The sequence below is a fragment of the Psittacula echo genome (assembly GCF_963264785.1).
Source record: "Psittacula echo genome assembly, chromosome: 7".
NCBI classification, from domain to species: domain Eukaryota; kingdom Metazoa; phylum Chordata; class Aves; order Psittaciformes; family Psittacidae; genus Psittacula; species Psittacula echo.
Window position 1 is genome coordinate 40,922,829 of NC_137740.1, and position 18,649 is coordinate 40,941,477.

Genomic DNA, 18,649 nt, shown 5'->3' on the forward strand with positions numbered 1-18,649 from the left:
TTATCAAGCATAATTATTTTTGATGCAAGTTGTAACGAGGTAAGATTTTTTTTTTTTTTTTAACTACAGGTTGCAGTCATTTTTATATTTTAATAAAAGACATCAACTTTTGCTTTAAGCAAAAGACCTCTGACTTGGCTCAGTATGGCATATCTTAGTTTCTTAAACATAAAATGTCCATTCTTGATCTACCTAATTTTAGAACTATAAATTTGTCTGGTTACAGGTGTTTTGAGTGATACTTAATATCACGTTTTCTTTTTTAGCTGAATCTGTTATTGAAGATATGGTGGGTCCAGACTGGAAGAAAAGGTGGTTATACTGGATAGGCCGCACCAAAGAACAGGTAAAAGGAAAAGATAGTTCACTACCTTTTGAAAACTTTGATTATTAGTAAGCAAATTTTAAAAAATGCCGATCCTCTTCACTCTATTTAGGTGATTAAAAAAAGTTTAAAATAACTTTTAAATATTTTGCGATTAGTTTTAGTATTCATCTATTTAAATAGAACACCACAGAGAATTCCATGTACTTTGTTTATATTGCAGATACATACTGGTTTGTAAACTGTTCTCCATTCTTCAGCTGGATCACATCTTTACTACTCTATCATTGACATGAATATTAAAGTCTTTCATTAGAAAGAAACAGGGTGGAAACTGTCCTGTTCTTTTCTGTACTTTCCAAGGGTGCCTTTTAAGCAGAAGTCACTACAGTTTTCTATCATGCTCCATTTGGATTTCATTAGTATGTAATGGCATAGTCACACAGTTGTATCTTCTGATTAAGTTTTTTCGCCATGACCTCTCTTCTTGTTTGCTTATAGCTTTTGGAAATTTCTTTTGAATTTAAATACCATGTTCTGCTCAGTGCCCAGAGATTATGGACTTTTAATGTTACTTTTTCTAGATATTTTTCAAATTCAATCATACTTTAAAAGATGTAAGTAGAGTTTAAAATAATTGTTTCAGAAGAAGGAGTTTTACAGTCAACTGTATGAAGCCAGGTATGGGAGAAAGGCAGTGACTTCAACCTATCTTATTTGAATATAACGAACAGCAAATTAAAGGGATGAATCCATGGAGAATTCTTGCTAGCTACTGGGAAAAGTGACAATTCTCATGAGTATCACAGGTGATTATGTGAATGTGAACTCCTCTAGGAGATGTTTGTGGAACAGAAAGGAGACTAACACCTCTGATTTATTTTTTTTTTCACCTATCTCTTCCTCTTCTGCATTTCTGTGCACAGTGAGAAGAAAAAAATGTGAAAAACTGATTTAATTATCCATTTAAAAGCACTGTATTTTAGATGTCTTTGTGCAAGTACCCTTTTGAGTCACTTTAATAGTTAAAAGTGTCAAGGTTACTTTCACTTCTGGCTTATCAAGCAGGTAGACTGTTTATTGAGGAGGTGCTGATGATCTTTGAGTCTGTAAGGATTACTTCTAACTAAACATTTTTATTCTAGAATATTCGTAATGAAACAAAAAATGAACTTGAGAAATTAATCAAATGCAGTGAAGAACATGCAGCTTATCTGGCAAATGATGAAGTGACAACTGTCAGAAAGAATCTTGAAGCAAGAGGAGTAACAGTGGATCCGTGTCTGGTAAGATGCGCATTTGTAACAAAACATATGGAAGCCCCCTGTGAACATTTGAATGTTCTTTCTAGATAGTATGCAAAAGACTCCATCTAAATACTGAATTTGTAATCCAGATGTTTCCAAATTAATTACTAAATGACTGCTTGCACACAATTCACACACTTCTGTTGGCTGCTAGACAAATGCAGTACAACACATTTATTTTCTACAGTAACTGGCTACCTTTTTTTAACATGAATACATGTACTTATTCAAGGTAGAAGAGTTATTTAAATACTTGCTGCCTCTTTCCTATACAGCACTTACCATACCTTTTTGTAAAGGGCAGAGTAATGATCCACGTCGTCTACATGAGGAGACTGAGCGCAAATTTTTTATTTTTTTTTTTCTTAAGAGGCATATCTACATGCATATTTGATTGTGAAGAACTGGAACGTAATTAGCCTAATCAAGAAAAATTACAAATGCTTGTTTACATAAGGCCATTAAATGTTTCTCTATGCTCAATCAGGTTTAATTGATAAACTAATGGGTAGTACTCAGAAATGTATTCTCCATCTTAAAGATTGCATCATACCAAGAGCAGAACAATTTGCCCTGTTTTGTAGTATATAATTTAAATGTATTTCAGCTGCAGACAGTATTTTTAAGCATTCAGTTATGTTACAAGCATGGAAGAGTAGATTTTAAAATTGACAATCAACTGTAATGTTTGCCAAATGTAGCTAAGACATTAATCATATCCCAGTTGCAGACAAATTGCTGAGAAATATTTAAATGTATACTACATGTCAGGAATAGTGGAAATTGGAGTTATATTTTGAAATTAAATGTGACCATTAAACTATGCACGATAGTGTATGTATGTATCTATTTAGTAAAAATTAAGCACTGTTTTCCTAGATTAAAGACACATGGCACCAAATTTATAGAAGATATTTTCTGAAGACTGCTTTGAACCACTGCAATCTATGTCGAAGGGGCTTTTATTATTACCAGAGGCATTTTGTGGACTCGGAGGTAAATTGAAGTACAGATACACCCTGGTTGTTTGGCTTAGTATTTCCATCTCAGTTGCAAAAAAAAAAAAAATCTACAAATACTTTAAACTAGCCTGACCTTTCTTTTATATCCTTTAACTTAAGATAGCTGGTGTTCTTAGATATGTTTTACATGAGGCTTGTAATTGATAAAATGCCATCCTGGTGGTAATTATATAAAATGACCAGCCATGGTCATGGTATCAGCCATGACCTAAACATTTGTTACTTACTGATGTGTATTGAAAATATACTATTAAAAGAAGTATTGTACAGCTGTTGGTATCCCTTTCTCCTATTTTCCCATTGATAATTATTTACCTCACTGATACCAAAAATTCGGAAAACATTAAAAACATTAACTAAGGGGGTTTTATGAGGTAAGTATGATAAATAAGTGTTTATAACTTAGAACCACATGTGATCAATGGGGAAAAAATAAACCAAACCAAAACCAAACAAAAACCCACAAACGAAACAAAAAACACCCTAACAAACAACTGTGGAGCTTACAGACAGGTCTTTTAAATGACTTTCCAGTTTTGTAAACCCAAATGCACCAAATGACAATATGCACAAAGTTGCACAAAGAAAACTATATTTTAAATCAAAAAAATTATTGGAAAGGTAGAGCTGCTCATATTCTGTGGAGTTTGCTTTTCTTTTCAATGAAAAAAAAGTGATCCCCTTGGAGCCAGAAATCTTTGCTACTGTAGGAATACCTTTGCCTGTAAGAGCTGAAAAAATGAGATCAGAGAGCTACCTCTCTGTGACACTTAACCTCCTGTATCTGTTACTGTCTTTATAAGATGTCGTAATGGGAAGTTAGTACCTGCCATCCTTGCAGATGTAGAAACTGTCTCTTCTGTTAACAAATACACTCTTGACACAACAGTGTATTCAGAAGTGTTTGTCAGACAGGGAGTCACAACAGACGGAGTTCAGCTGTTTGTCTTTTAATGTGTTTGCTGTGAACAAGTGTGATGCTTCAGTGAGCATTAGATTATACTCACCAGCTTGCATGTGGTGTGTGCAAATTGTTTTTCTGTGATATTCCTTGATGTGGCTCCTTCTGTTGAAAATAGTCTATGTGAAGGTGATGGGGTATACTAAATAAGGGACATGGCTCTTGAGAAGTGGTTTCGGTGTGTTTCCTTGTTCCCTGCACCAGTTATTCTGTGGTATTTTTGTGCAAGATCGGGATATGTATACATGGGCTAAGAGTTGTCTTTAAAAATGTCAAGAGATTCTTTTAAGTGTAGGATGTTCACTGGATATCAGAGGTCTGACAGTGCAACTTCCCTTGTTTCAGCTTGAATGTAATGATATTGTCCTCTTCTGGCGAATACAGCGAATGCTGGCAATTACAGCAAATACACTGAGGCAGCAGCTTACTAACACTGAAGGTAAGGCTTATAGTGAGTTGAGGTGTTTAAAACAAAAAAAATGGTTAGAAATTTCGGGGGTTCATCTAGCTATATGTTCTTTCCATGCTTAGCATGGCTGGCTGATTTTTGTGTCCTGGCTAGGATAATTTAAAGATGTAGAGTAAATAGATTTTGACATTCTGTTTACATTGAAGGACTGAGTGTAAATAGAATGTCAAATAATTAAGATACTCGCCAGTTTAAAATATTTTCAGCTTATGTGGTGTCAGTTGTCAGTATCTTTTTCCAGGCAGAAAGAACTTCAACAAATAGTGACTATTTTCCTTTTCTTTTTTTTTTTTTTTTTTTTTTTCCTCTCTCAGGTCAGTCTGTCTGTAGATTTTTAATTTAAAAATGTTCGCTATAAGAAGTAGTTCTAATGGATTTTTTTTTTTTAAAAGCCATGCAAAATCTGCCATTTAATATCTAGAAAAGCTTATACAACAGCAGCTTCCTTATAAATCATCATTTATGTAGCAATTGGCTAGTCCTATGGTACAACTACTGAATCAACCTTTGATCTGTAAAATAGTTTTCAGCCTCTTCTTGAAGACAGTACAAGTACAAGGTTTGAGCTTTGTCATGTGATGCAAGTTACCCTCCATGTTACCCTAAATGTGGAAAGCTAGGTTCTGTCTCTTTGAATCACCCCTCTCATTGACAACTGCTGAGCTGAAATTAGGAAGTTTCATTAGGAGGTACTCCTTCAAAGTATGAAAGGCAAGGATATGAATGTTACGATGGAGATAATGCTGCTTTAAAGAGTTTTTGGTTCCTCTTAGCCTTGTATATACAGCAGCACCCCTCTGTGTGTCACCAATCCTTCAATACCACATTCTGCTAGTATTAGAAACTTACTTTTCCATGTTTCCACCTTTTAATTGACTTGGCCTTGGTTCATCTGATGAGGGTGATGTTGACAGCAAATATGTAACTTAATGGCCCAAACAAGGGGTTTGTGTATTCCGAAATACGGCTTTTCTCTAATCACATTAGCTTTTCTGCTAACATACACTACTTCTCCCATAGGCCTTGCAGAAATTTTGGCCTTAGGTCATGACAGGTGCAAGTGTTACCACTCACTTTTTTTTGGATGGTTTGTTATTTTGGGATCTTTTTACAGTAAGGCGCTTAGAGAAGAATGTAAAAGAAGTGCTTGAAGATTTTGCTGAGGATAATGAAAAAAAGGTGAAGCTCTTAACTGGCAAGAGGGTCCAGCTTGCAGAGGATCTCAGTAAGTACCTACTCTATAGTGTTTTGGAACTAGCTTGAAATGAAGCAAATTCTGACCACTGTCCTTAGAACATTTATTGTGATATGGGTTGTTCATGTGCAAGCATTTAATTGATATCACAAATGGAATTTTTCTTAAGTACAGTGAGATCTTACTGATTCAGATGTAGAGATGATAGTATAATGTAATAAATCAACATAATTTACACTGAATATACAACGTAAAGGAGCACTAGCAAATACATAATGTTTAACTTAATCTCTTATTATTTTGCACTGAAATCAACTTAGATTTTTTGCATTGTCAATTTTGCTTCTCACCAGCATCAGAAATAACCTCCCATCTCAAAGCATTAACATCTGGGGTCATTATTTTGTAAACTAATTTTTTTTATTTTTTTATTTTGTAAACTAAGAGCAGCCTGTCTGTATATTTATAACACTAGGTGCCTGCATATTAGCATATATGCTTCAAGTTTGTAGTATTCATTTCATAAATCACTGTGTAGAGAAAACACCATCACTCCACCATGTTTCTTTAGATTCAGGAGGTCATACGTACCACACATATTATTCTAAGGAAATAATTACTATGCAGCATAAAACCGTGTGTGATGATATGTTCTGTTTTATTGTACCTATGGGAATATTTTAAACTGCCACTGCTTAGCTTTGTAGTCAAATCAGCAATGTTCTCTCTACTTTCTGCATGCTTTCATTGCTAAATGGTTATAACTTTTATGGAAGGGATTTCTTTGCCTTTCCCTTAGTGAATAGAGTGCTTTTCTGTAGTGTGTTTTCCTTATACTCCTGAGACAGGTTTTGATAGTGTAGAGCATTGAACTCTCAGGTGGCTGTACAAGTAATTTCCTTCTTACAGCATTTAGTGGTCATCAGGACTGTGATTAAGCAAAAAAAAAAAAAAAAAATCCCGACTCCCACAACGTGCATTCAGAAAGTATTTGTATTTTAATTAGGAGTGGAACGGAAGGGATCTCCTGAATCGTGAATTCCAGTCTCTCTCTGTTTCAGGCAGCTGTGTTTATATTATTCAGCTCATTCATTTATCTTGAGCTCCATTTTTAAATAGGTAACTTCTTGGAACTCACTGTTCGTACTGGAAACAGCTTTCAGGATATCATTTCTCTGATGGTTACAAACAGTCTTTTCATTTCCAGCCTAAATTTGTAAATATAAGGCTGGGATTCACTTCCTGATTAGAAACTACTTGCAAATATAAATTATTTATTTATAGGAGGAAGCTTCCTCCTGTTCCTGATGATATGGCAACATTGTCTTGCTTCTGTTCAGTGCTTCAGCATTAAAAGACTAATGTGTTTTGTTTGCTCAGGGTACTGGTTAATATCAAGCGGTTTCTAACATGGGTGGCCCAGTCCCCTAATGAGAGCTCATATAAGACTTAAAACTTATTTGAACAAGTTTTGTTGTCTGTGTTCTATAGGCTTGACTGGTATTTTAACCCTATATATAAATTTTCTATTATAGTTCCTTAGGCTCTGAGTCTGGCTGCTTCCTGGTGTATACTTCCCAGGTTTCATTACAGATATCTTAAAGAGTGTAAACAGATTTTTTGAATGGTTTCTAACAAATTATGTATTTTATAATGTACTAAATGTTACTTTTTCTTCAAAAAAAGGCTTTAAATGTGATATAAATGTGCTCTTTATAATCATGATACTTTTACCAGTGAAAAATGACTAAGTTTATGGAAATAAAGAAGCCCTAGGACCAGAGACCATCTGGAAGACAGGATCATAGCATGCAAAAGTGGGCAGAGCAGAAGATGAATAGCTGAGTTGGAAAAAGTTACTTAAAAATGTCCTAAAATATAATCAACGTGTAAGAATTCCTGTGTTGAAAGAGGCTTGTGATTGGTGTATCCTAGTCCTGCCTCTGGCAATGAGCGGGTGTGAGTACTTAGAGAACACTATAAGAATAGGTTAAGCATACAGTAGTACGTGCCTGGTGTGCTCTTTCAGCATCTGACAGTCTGTGGCTCCAAGATTTCCTAATCCTCCGGTAATATCTTTGTGATTAACAGCCATTCATGGATGTGTTTTCCCCTCCAGTGAATTTCTCTAATTGCTTTTTGAACTCATGTAAACTTTGGCATCTGCAACATCCTGTGGCAATTAGTTCCAGAGTTTAACTACGCGTTGTGTGAAAAAGTACTTTTTTTTGCTTGTTTTTTGAGCCACCTGCCAGTTTCATTTGGTTCTCCTCAGTTCTTGCACTGTGAAAAATACTCAGTAATCTTTCTCTGTTCGTTTTTCTGTGCCACTCATGACTTCATAGGTGTCTATGCTACCTGCACTCCCTCTTTCTTTTACCTGACTTGAAAAGTTATCATCTCTGTAGTTGCTTCCTTGCATGGACATTGTTTCATAGCTTCAGTCAGCCTTGCCACTCTTTCTCCCGTTTTAGTTCTGCGAAACTCTTTGAAAGAGCAGAACTGCACGCAGTATTCAAAATGTATCTGCATTCTAGAATCATAGAATAGTTAGGGTTGGAAAAGACCTTGAGATCATCTAGTTCCAAACCCCCTGCCATGGGCAGGGACACCCCACATAAACCATGTCACCCAAGGCCTCATCCAACCTGGCCTTGAACACCACCAAGGATGGAGCATTCACAACCTCCCTGGGCAACCCATTCCAGTGCCTCACCACCTCACAGTAAAGAACTTCTTCCTTATATCTAACCTGAACTTCTCCTGTTTAGGTTTAAACCCATTACCCCTTGTCCTGTCACTACAGTCCCTAATGAACAGTCCCTCCCCAGCATCTTTATAAGGCCCCCTTCAGATACTGGAAGGCTGCTGTGAGGTCTCCAAGCAGCCTTCTCTTCTCCAGGCTGAACCCAACTTTCTCATCCTGTCTTCATACGGGAGGTGCTCCAGTCCCCTGATCATCCCCATGGCCCTCCTCTGGACTTGTTCCAACAGTTCCATGTCCTTTTTATGTTGAGGACACCAGAACTGCACACAATACTCCCAGTGAGGTCTCACAAGAGCTGAGTAGAGGGGCAGGATCACCTCCTTCGACCTGCTGGTCACGCTCCTCTTGATGCAGGCCAGGATACGGTTGGCTTTCTGGGCTGCGAGCGCACACTGCCAGCTCATGTTCAGTTTCTCATCGACCAACACCCCCAAGTCCTTCTCCGCAAGGCTGTTCTGAATCTCTTCTTTGCCCAACCTGTAGCCGTGAATTATGAATTTGTACAGTTGCATTGTGATGCTTCCTGATTTTTAATCTGGTTTTTTTTCTTTACAGTAATTCCTTGTAGTCCATTCCCTTCCACACTGGTTTAATGCAGTTTTTTACAGCCTCCCTCACAACTCTGGTGCATTACTTATATTGAAGTTCTTCACAAAAGTTGTCTGTCAGTTGAAGAACATACCCAGGTCTTTCACCCTATCTTGGGATGGCATCATCAGCAACAGGAAGAGTTACGTTTACTTTCCAATTCACACATGCATCTTGATTGTGTTCATAACTGAAGAACAAAATTTTTTTATTTGAAACATATTACACAGAACTTATATTTTACTATATGCTTAGTTAAATCAATATCTTAAATACACCATGTGCTAGATACTGTAAGAAGTAAAATGAGGTAGAGGGAGCTAAAAGTACAATGGTAAATGTTTTTATTTTAAAAGGAGAATTTCCACCCATAAATATTTCCACTTTCTTGTCAGTACTGCCCTGTTTGTACTGCAGGCTTTAAGGCGCTGATTGTGGCTGGAGCGAGAATATAGTATCTAATGGTGGCAAGTCAGTCCCTTCAAATGCCTGTGGCTGTGTTATACACAAGTGTGTGTAGCTCTATGCAAAGCTTTCCCATTTTCTTTTTTTAAATATTAATTACCGTTTGTTTCTACAATACCTTATGTCGTGGTTTAAGTGAGCCCAGGATACCTTAGAAGATGGATTAGTCAGAACATATCCTTTAATTCTGTCAGTAATCTTTTATAGTATTTACTAAGTCATACTAGTTTATCCTGTATTCGGTATTTAACTTTTCTGAAGTGACTGATGTAGAACATTCATGTGGGCTGCCTCTGAAGCTAATGAAAGTGTTTAAATTGTAAATGTACTTCAGAACTTTTTTCTGCAGAATTTGTTAAAATATTAAAACTTCTGGCATTTGCTTAGTTTCAGGATCTTTTTGATGGCATTGCTGAAGTGGGTTGGTTATTTGCAAAAGATAATTCTTTGAAATCACACCTTCCCTAGAACTAAATATTTTTAGTTACATTTTTCAGTATTGGGTAATAAATATATTTTTCTGGGGGAAAAAATGACAACATAAGTGAAAAAATGTGGTTTTTGAGATAAATAATATATTTTTTCTGCTGGTTTATTTTTAACACAAATGATAGAGTATTTCTGCTGAAATTGCTACTCTATAGTTCTATGCAAAATTGGTAGCATTACAGATAACTTTCTGTGGACTATTTTTTAACATGGCTTTTTAATGTTGGATGTTGAGCTCCCAGTGAAAGGATTCCTGGAACTACTGAATTGTTTCCAGAATTCCACTCTGCTGGACTTTCTTGTTCTATATAAAGGGCAAACTTCCGTAATAGTGTGAACTTAATAGTTGCTGTACAACTTTCCAACACAAGATGGCAATGAATGGCCTTTATAGGAGGAGGAGGGAGGATGAGTATGCAGCAGAGCTGATGCCAAGCCTTCCATCTCTGGTTATTTTTTGTTGCATTTTGAAGCATGACCATGGCTTAGGCAGTTGGCATTGGTTTCTTGGATGTTAAGTTTTTTTATCTGAGAGAAAGACGCACTTGCCGAATCTTGTCACTCTTGTTTTCCACTTTTTGGGGATGTTTGTATGGCACACAGTTCATGAAGATAGCAAGGTATGGTCATTTTTCCTGTTACACATTTCTCATTAGCAACTACAGGAAAAGTAGTAGTTTACTAAGCTTTGTTACCAAAAACTGTTACGAACTGAATGCTTTAATCGTTTCTTCCATTGTCATATCCTAAACCTGGGCTACATATATTCATATTGCAATAGCATTTAAAACATGGTAGGTGGTGCACATGTACATTGAATACCTAAGAGGAATCAGCAGTCAACAGTTTTGCCATTGACTTTACTAGAGATGAAATTTCACAGACCCCAAAGAAATGCACATGCTATATCTTCAGTTGTTTCTTCTCATTTCTTCCTTTTAAACAGCTAAACTATGAATTTTGCAAAGTTATCTTTTATATGCACATGATAAACGCATAGAACACATATAAGGATAGTACATACAAAGCATCTTTCTTAGGTCAACATACTACTACAATACGCTGTTTCCTCACAAGTTAAAAAAGGAAAAGAAAACCTAAAACGTCACCAAATGGTAAGTAAAATAATGTGCATTTACGCAGGGACAGTCATTGGCAAGAAGTGGGAAAGGACTTGCAGGGTGCTTTTGGAAACTTGATCCTGAAATTACTGGGTATGAATGTGAAGGGGTCAGCCTCCAAATTTGTCTGTCAGGAATATTGACACCTGTACAGATGTCATTGGCTAGCTGAGACTTCATTCTGCACAAAAGCTGTTTGAAACTTTTGAGAAGTGAACCCTCACATGGAGAAAAGATAGCTTAGGGGCATTTTTTGAATCGTATCATACATTTGTAAGGTATGAAATGTAACAGCAGAACTTTATTTTTTTTCTGGTAAAGACTAAAACATATAAAAATTTAACCAGTGTTAGAGTAAAATACTCTCAAGTTTTATATCCAAAGTCATTGCTTTCAAGTCACTGCATTAAATTCCTAACTGTTCTCTTGTGTTGAATCCATTAGTGTTGAATGTGGCTAAATAAGGAACTGCTGGGTATGCTCAAGTGGAAGAGCAGAGTTTACAGGTCATGGAAGGAGGGGCTGGCCACTCGGGAGGAATATAAGGCTGCTGCTAGAGGATGTAGGAAGGCAGCTAGGATGGCTAAGGCCTCCTTAGAATTAAATCTGGCAAGAGGGGTCAAGGACAGCAGAAAGAGCTTTTTCAAATACATAGCTGATAAAACTAACACCAGAGGCAAGGTTGGCCCACTGGTGAACGGCATGGGTGCCCTGGTGACAGAGGATACAGAGATGGCAGAGTTATTGAATGCCTTCTTTGTCTCTGTCTACTCTGCCGGAGGCAGTCCTGAAGAGCCCTGTACTCCTGAGACCTCAGATGAAGCCAGGTCACTGGAGCAGTTTGCCTTAGTCGATGAGGAATGGGTTAGAGACCAGTTGAGCAATCTGGACATCCATAAATCCGTGGGTCCAGATGGGATGCACCCGCGGGTGCTGAGGGAACTGGCGGAAGTCATTGCTAGACCACTCTCCATCATCTTTACCAAGTCTTGGGAAACGGGAGAGGTGCCTGAGGACTGGAGGAAAGCAAATGTCACTCCAGTCTTCAAAAGGGGCAAGAAGGAGGACCCGGGTAACTATAGACCGGTCAGCCTCACCTCCATCCCTGGGAAAGTGATGGAGCACCTTATCCTTGATGCCATCTTAAGGCATGTCAAGGATAAGAGGGTTATGAGGGGCAGCCAACATGGCTTTACCAAGGGGAAGTCATGCTTGACCAATCTCATAGCCTTTTATGAGGAAATAACACGGTGGATGGATGATGGCAGAGCGGTGGATGTGGTCTACCTTGACTTCAGCAAAGCATTTGACACAGTCTCCCACAGCATCCTCATAGCTAAACTGAGGAAGTGTGGTCTGGATGATCAGGTGGTGAGGTGGACTGCGAACTGGCTGAAGGACAGAAGCCAGAGAGTTGTAGTCTATGGGGCGGAGTCTAGTTGGAGGCCTGTATCTAGTGGAGTGCCTCAAGGGTCAGTATTGGGACCAGTATTATTTAATATATTCATCAACGATTTAGATGAGGGAATTGAGTGTACTATGAGCAAGTTTGCTGATGACACTAAGCTGGGAGGAGTGGCTGACACGCCAGAAGGCTGTGCTGCCATCCAGCAAGACCTGGACAGGCTGGAGAGTTGGGCAGGGAGAAACTTGATGAAATATAACAAGGGAAAGTGTAGAGTCCTGCATCTGGGCAGGAACAACCCCAGGTTCCAATATAGGTTGGGGAACGACCTGTTAGAGAGTAGTGTAGGGGAGAGGGACCTGGGGGTCCTAGTGGACGGCAGGATGACCATGAGCCAACACTGTGCCCTTGTGGCCAAGAAGGCCAATGGCATCCTGGGGTGTATTAGAAGGGGGGTGGTCAGCAGGTCGAGAGAGGTCCTCCTTCCCCTCTACTCTGCCCTGGTGAGACCGCATCTGGAACATTGTGTCCAGTTCTGGGCCCCTCAGTTCAAGAAGGACAGGGACCTGCTGGAGAGAGTCCAGCACAGGGCAACTAAGATGATTAAGGGAGTGGAGCATCTCCCTTATGAGGAAAGGCTGAGGGAGCTGGGTCTCTATAGTTTGGAGAAGAGGAGACTGAGGGGTGACCTTATTAGTGTATATAAATATATAAAGGGGGAGTGTCACGAGGATGGAGCCAGGCTCTTCTCAGTAGCAAACAATGATAGGACAAGGGGTAATGGGTACAAACTGGAACACAAGAGGTTCCACTTAAACTTGAGAAGAAACTTCTTCTCAGTGAGGGTGACGGAACACTGGAACAGGCTGCCCAGGGAGGTTGTGGAGTCTCCTTCTCTGGAGACATTCAAGGCCCGCCTGGACACATTCCTGTGTGACCTTATCTAGGTGTTCCTGCTCTGGCAGGGGGATTGGACTAGATGATCTTTTGAGGTCCCTTCCAATCTCTAACATACTGTGATATTGTGAATGTAAACCTTTTGCAAACTTTGAGCATGAATGATTTAATACCCATATATGCATATAATAAACTTGCCATTTTAATGGAGTTAGAAAGCTAATGTTAGATGAGGTTGGTACTTATATATGCAAGTTGCTGACTCAGGATCTGGAATTCTTGTGATGTATTTGACTAAGCTGAGTGTGTCTGTTGTATGTAACAAATAGATACAAATCCAAGCAAGTCTCCTTTTTTGTTATGCATTTGTGCAAAGTTGGGGATGAAATTTATGAGCAGTACTTTGCAGATAATGATTTGCTCTGTGGTTATGTTATTTTTTTCTTTCATTACTGTTAGCTGCAGAATAAAAATGTTGTGTGAAATTAACCCTATGTGTAGTATACATTGCTGTAGCCTCATTAAATTTCAGTCCCTTGAGATGAGCAATATTTTGATTTGACCTCTGTCCTACATGACATTGTTGATTACATGTGCTACTTAAAATTATGCTCTGAATTGGCTTTGTAAAGCCTTTGCTTCCATTTTGTATTATGAGCTTCAACTTTTTTGAAAGGTCACAGCATTTCATAGGGGGCAAAGCTCAGCTGTAAGGGGAAAGATTCTTTCTCAAATAAGCAGATCTTGGGTCATTTTCCCTTAGAAACCAGAGGCAGACAAAACAGCTCGAAAGGCAGTGGTTAGTAGTCCTTAAATCAATCCTTACAGAACCAACATGAGCATCAGTGTTTACAAGATGTAGGAAAAAAAAAAAGGTATAATTTTGAAGATATTTTCATGTAGAGCCTAGATTTTGCCCCCAGTGCTCAAAAACAGACACAGGAAAGAGGAAAGCATCCTAGAAATCCAAATGGAGGAGTAATTTTATTAGAATCTGCAAAACTACAGTTATTTTGTGCTTTCATTTCTTTCACAGTGCCAAAATATTGGGAGTTTCAGAAGCTACATAGGTAAAAACATGGTCACTTCATATTTGTGAGACACCTTGCAGAAGTGGCAGCAGTCTTGCTTTGCTCCTTTCAGCTGATCATAGCAGTAAGGAGCACTCAGTTATAGTCAGATCCTGAGCTGCAGAACATTACACCAGGAGATGTTGTGGCCTTCTAACCAGGCATATGCATAGTGGCCTTTTCTCTCTGGGAATCACCAAACAGATATCTAACTTCTGATAAGCATGTGCAGGGCAGTGACTATCTTCACAGTCCTCTGCCCTCAGCTTCCCCCAGGATGTTAATATGGCCTGCATCTTATCAGAGGCTGGTTGTCAGTTACAGCACATTCATTTTTCATACAGAAAAAAACTCCTTCACTATGAGGGTGGTGAGGTGCTGGCACAGGTTGCCCAGAGAAGCTGTGGCTGCCCCATCCCTGGCAGCATTCAAGGCCAGGTTGGATGGGGCTTTGAGCAACCTGGTCTAGTGGAAGGTGTCCCTGCCCATAGCACAAGGTTAGAACTAGATGAGCTTTAATGTCCCTTCCAACTCAAACCATTCTGTGATTCTATGATTTTTGAGAAAATCACAACCAGTCAAATAAAGTGTGGGCTGTCTGTGCCTAAGAGTTCAAGCTTATGCTGGTGTCAACAATGTGCTGGTGACAATATGGCTCCTGTGCTCCCTTTGAGCTCTCTAGATGTCCTGGTACTCTGTGGTTCACGAAGTCAGGGGGCAATGTGCTTGGAATCAGTCTGTGCAGTTGTGTCTTCAGTTTTCCCTGCCTTTGAGCATAAGCAAGTCAGCAGTGCATCCCATTATTTGTAGTTATTTGCTAACTTTCTGGTACTCTGTTAGAGTGCAAATTAATAGGGGTTTTTTCATGATTATTGTATTTTTAATTCCATGTAGATAATTTATTAAATTAACCCAAGCAACTGTGCTATGACATGAAGGATACTGGTTGAATGTTTAAGCTCATTGGTTTTTTGGTTTGGTTTGGTTTTTTTCTTTTTCTCCTTTGAGTTTTGGGGCAGCTGCAAAAACTAATGAATTAAAACCAGAAGAATGTGTAAGACGGTCTGTGTCAGAGTGCAGATAGGGTAGTTCCTGCTTTGTGTCATGGCAGAAAGTGTTTTAAAAAGCTGCATCTTCTCAGAGAGGGAAGTAATCCTCAAGGGAGAACATAGATCACTTGTAAACCTCCTGTGATGGAGTGATGGTTTACTTAACTTAAGAATCCCAGATGACCAAAGTCTGTCTGCTGTGATTTCTTAAAGTTATTGATGAAGAGTTAGGCAGTGATGTGCAGGTTCTAAAATGGATCCTTCCAAAGTTCAGCACATTTGTCACTGTCTAAGTGAAGCCTATCACTTAAAGCTGACATTGAAAAATAGTGATAAACTGTTACATGAGTAATGACGTATTTAATGCCTGCTAATCTTACCCATGTCTCTTGTACTTAAGGGTTCAAAAATTTCCTGTATGATGCAAGGGTCAAAACATCTAGGTGGATGCTATTTTCCTTTGAGTACTGGTTGCTTATGAGAGTACCTGTTAATCAAAATTTAAATATGTACTTATCATGGAGAGATTACTGTTTGTATAAATACAAACTGTTAAACTGACCAGTGTATGTATTTGTTTTGAGCTAATATGGAACTGTGGAGTTTTAACTTTCCCATTTCCAAAAGCTGGAGAAGTCAGTTATTAACGTTGTAGTGGAGCCCACTTTGCTTGTAATTTGGAAATCAATATAAAAGGGAAAGGGAAGGGAATAGTTTATTATCAGTACTAGCTACAAATAAGAAAAGAAAACATAGAGCAACCTGTTTTTCTTCAGGGCATGATGGCTTAAGTTTCTGACTGCTGAAAAATTAAGTTTATTATTATGATCCAAAAATTTCTTATCACCATTTCATTTTCCAACATCATATTTTAGAGAGACTTTCATGTAAATAGTCCCAATATTTTATTATCTGGTTAACCAAAAAGGTATGATTTATTTTGGGTTGAGAACCAACAAATATCAGTTACTTCTTATGTTAAAGTCTGTTTACAATTTTATAGCCTTAAGGTTACAGTGGCCTTTACATAAGTAATTTGCCTTTATAGCTGTATACGTTCCTTCTGCATAAGAAAAAGTTAGGGGGTTTTGTTTGCTTTTTTTTTTTTTTTTTTTTTTTTAAATCACTGGATGAATCATTGGGTAGTATTTCTAGTGTGTTTTTTATACTTTTAACTACTTCCACCCAAAAAAACAAGCATCATCATGTTCTGATTCATTCTAGCTTAACAGTTTTGGTTTTGAAATTCAGTCTTTCTGTGTCCATAAGTCTGATTCAGGATGCGAGTGTGTTTTATTATTGGTTGCCTTGTCATTCTACTACTAAGCTTCTTCTAGCTGTCCAGTAAACAGCACAGCTAAATTCTGTTGAAAGATTGAGTTATTAGAACAGTTTCAATTAAAAATCTAAGGTAGAGACAGAAGACTGAAAGGTGCCCAAGTTCTGCCTTGCTATTGCAGACATCGAGACTCTCATAAACTCTCATCATGACTCTCATCTTAGTATAGATCAGAGACAGAAAGACTTCATGCTTGCCAGCCTGAGGAGCCCTGAGGACTGCTCCAATAAACACTTCTGTTCTGTTAGGCTGAGGAGGGGGGAAGTGTGTTGTGGAAGCCCTTTCCTTAAGATGCAGAGGTCTTGCTTGTGAATCTGGGGCAGCTATAGATTAATATACTGATTGATTATTAATTTACGGGTTCATCAGCCCAATGTCCAATTCCCATTTCTGGTGCTAAAAAGCATATTATAATTCTGAATAACATTCCGGTGCTCAATACCTTGTAAAAATAGCTGAAGTGCTTTCAAACAAGCTCTCTTCTGCTGCTCAGTTATCTTTAGTCTGAAATAAAGGTGGTACTGTTTTGCACAGGCGGCTGATAGCTTTGCTCAAATATGATATGCAGGGATTAAGTAATATGATATTGATACTTGCAATGAAAGTGATGTCAACTGTAATATTCCCCCCCATACCCCTTGTCTAAAATGACTTCTGAAGACTGACATTTTTCTATGACAGGTTAAATATAGAATCTGGGGGTCATATTTTCCTATTTTAGTGGTGGATTTACCGACAACAGGAAAAAGGAGAAATGTATGCTATGTATCTGTCTTTGTACAAAACAGGCTCCTTGTTTTTTGTCTCCTGTTAATGCCATGCAAAATGAGATTTTTCAACCAGGTCACCAGCTCCAGCAGGCAGTTGTTGATATATTCACGTCCATGAAATCAGTATGTTGGCTGCTCTTGGAAATGTTAATAGTGATATTAAAATACTATGTTTAGCACTAGGTCTTGTTCTAGGGTTTAAAAAATATTTTTGAAAAGCCACTGAAATCTTATCTCCATCTGTTTAATAATGAAAGCATCTCACCTGATGCACTTGGATAGTTAGAGCATGTCCCTGCCCTTCTCACTGTCTTTTTGGAGCTGGCAACTGGAGTACAGGTATTCTAGATGTTGCTCAGTTTAAAATACCTTTTATCTCAGGATGGCAAAGGGATTTAAAGCAAGTAGAATAGTCAGTAATTTAATGGTGGATGTCTAGCTTTGTCTGTCAGACAGGGGAAGCCTGTAAGTCTGTTTACAGTATTTTTGTATCATCATTATCGGATTCCAGTGAACATACTTTGAAGCCAGGATTTATAGAAACAACTCCATTAAATGGCTGCAAATTCAAATCTAATTGCAGATTGCTGTACATAGAAGAAACATTTTGTAACAATACAGGAAAGCTACTACTATGTAGCTTCAGTTAGCATCTTCATTCATTCTTAACTAGTAGTAACTACAGAGCGTGCTAGCTGTTTTCTGCAAGCTTGCATTTGAAAGGCTGTATATTTTTAATGATTCATGGATTTACTACATGGACTATTATAAATTCCATTTAAACTTTTCAGGGTTCTGCAGTGCTTTTATTACACTAATGAGCTAATTAAGAACCATTCACATGATTCATCCTCCTGCTCAGCCTTTTTAAAAAACTTTTAGCTGCTGAAACTCTCTTGACAAACCAATATTTATAGCCATTTGACAGCAGGATGAGGAACAGCGTTTGTCTTTGTAAAAGCTTAAAGAAAAGGCCTTTCCAGCACCCAGCCATGCAGTTACAATCTTGACCTCTTTCTTATGCTGGGAACATACATACAGCAGACAGGCAGCACCTCCCATGTGTTTTCTTGACCCTTTGACTGTCCATTCACTTCCCATCTGTTTTGCAGTCTTAAAGGAACAGAAGGGCCCTCTACTTATAAATCTGTCTTTGCAGCTGATAAATGATGTTCTGTCTCTTTAAGGCAACCTGGGTGGTTTTGCCACAGCGCACCCTCCTACCCCTCCTTAAAACTTTAGCTTTCCTCTTTGCCTCATCCAGAGGAAAGTATGGCATGTGAACAAGAGGAAACTGACAAAAAATGTGATGGATAGTTTCAAAGGATTTTCTAAAATTCAGCAGGACATGGCCTTGCAATGATCAGTAAATTATAGTAGCTGTGAGGCTGTGGTTGAGCGAGACATGAG

The 18,649-nt window shown here is 38.3% G+C and overlaps 1 protein-coding gene across 7 annotated transcripts in view; it reads left to right on the top strand.

Moving 5' to 3' along the window:
* Positions 1–18,649, top strand: part of OPA1 (OPA1 mitochondrial dynamin like GTPase) — a 60,804-nt gene that overhangs the window by 33,486 nt on the left and 8,669 nt on the right. For 6 of the 7 annotated variants that reach the window (XM_080624194.1, XM_080624196.1, XM_080624197.1 and 3 more), the window contains 5 exons: positions 267–346; positions 1,471–1,611; positions 2,512–2,628; positions 3,961–4,054; positions 5,199–5,309. In XM_080624194.1, coding sequence (XP_080480320.1) covers positions 267–346; positions 1,471–1,611; positions 2,512–2,628; positions 3,961–4,054; positions 5,199–5,309 — 543 coding nt within the window. The remainder of the gene's footprint in view (positions 1–266; positions 347–1,470; positions 1,612–2,511; positions 2,629–3,960; positions 4,055–5,198; positions 5,310–18,649) is intronic. The other variant, XM_080624198.1, reaches the window with a different exon arrangement.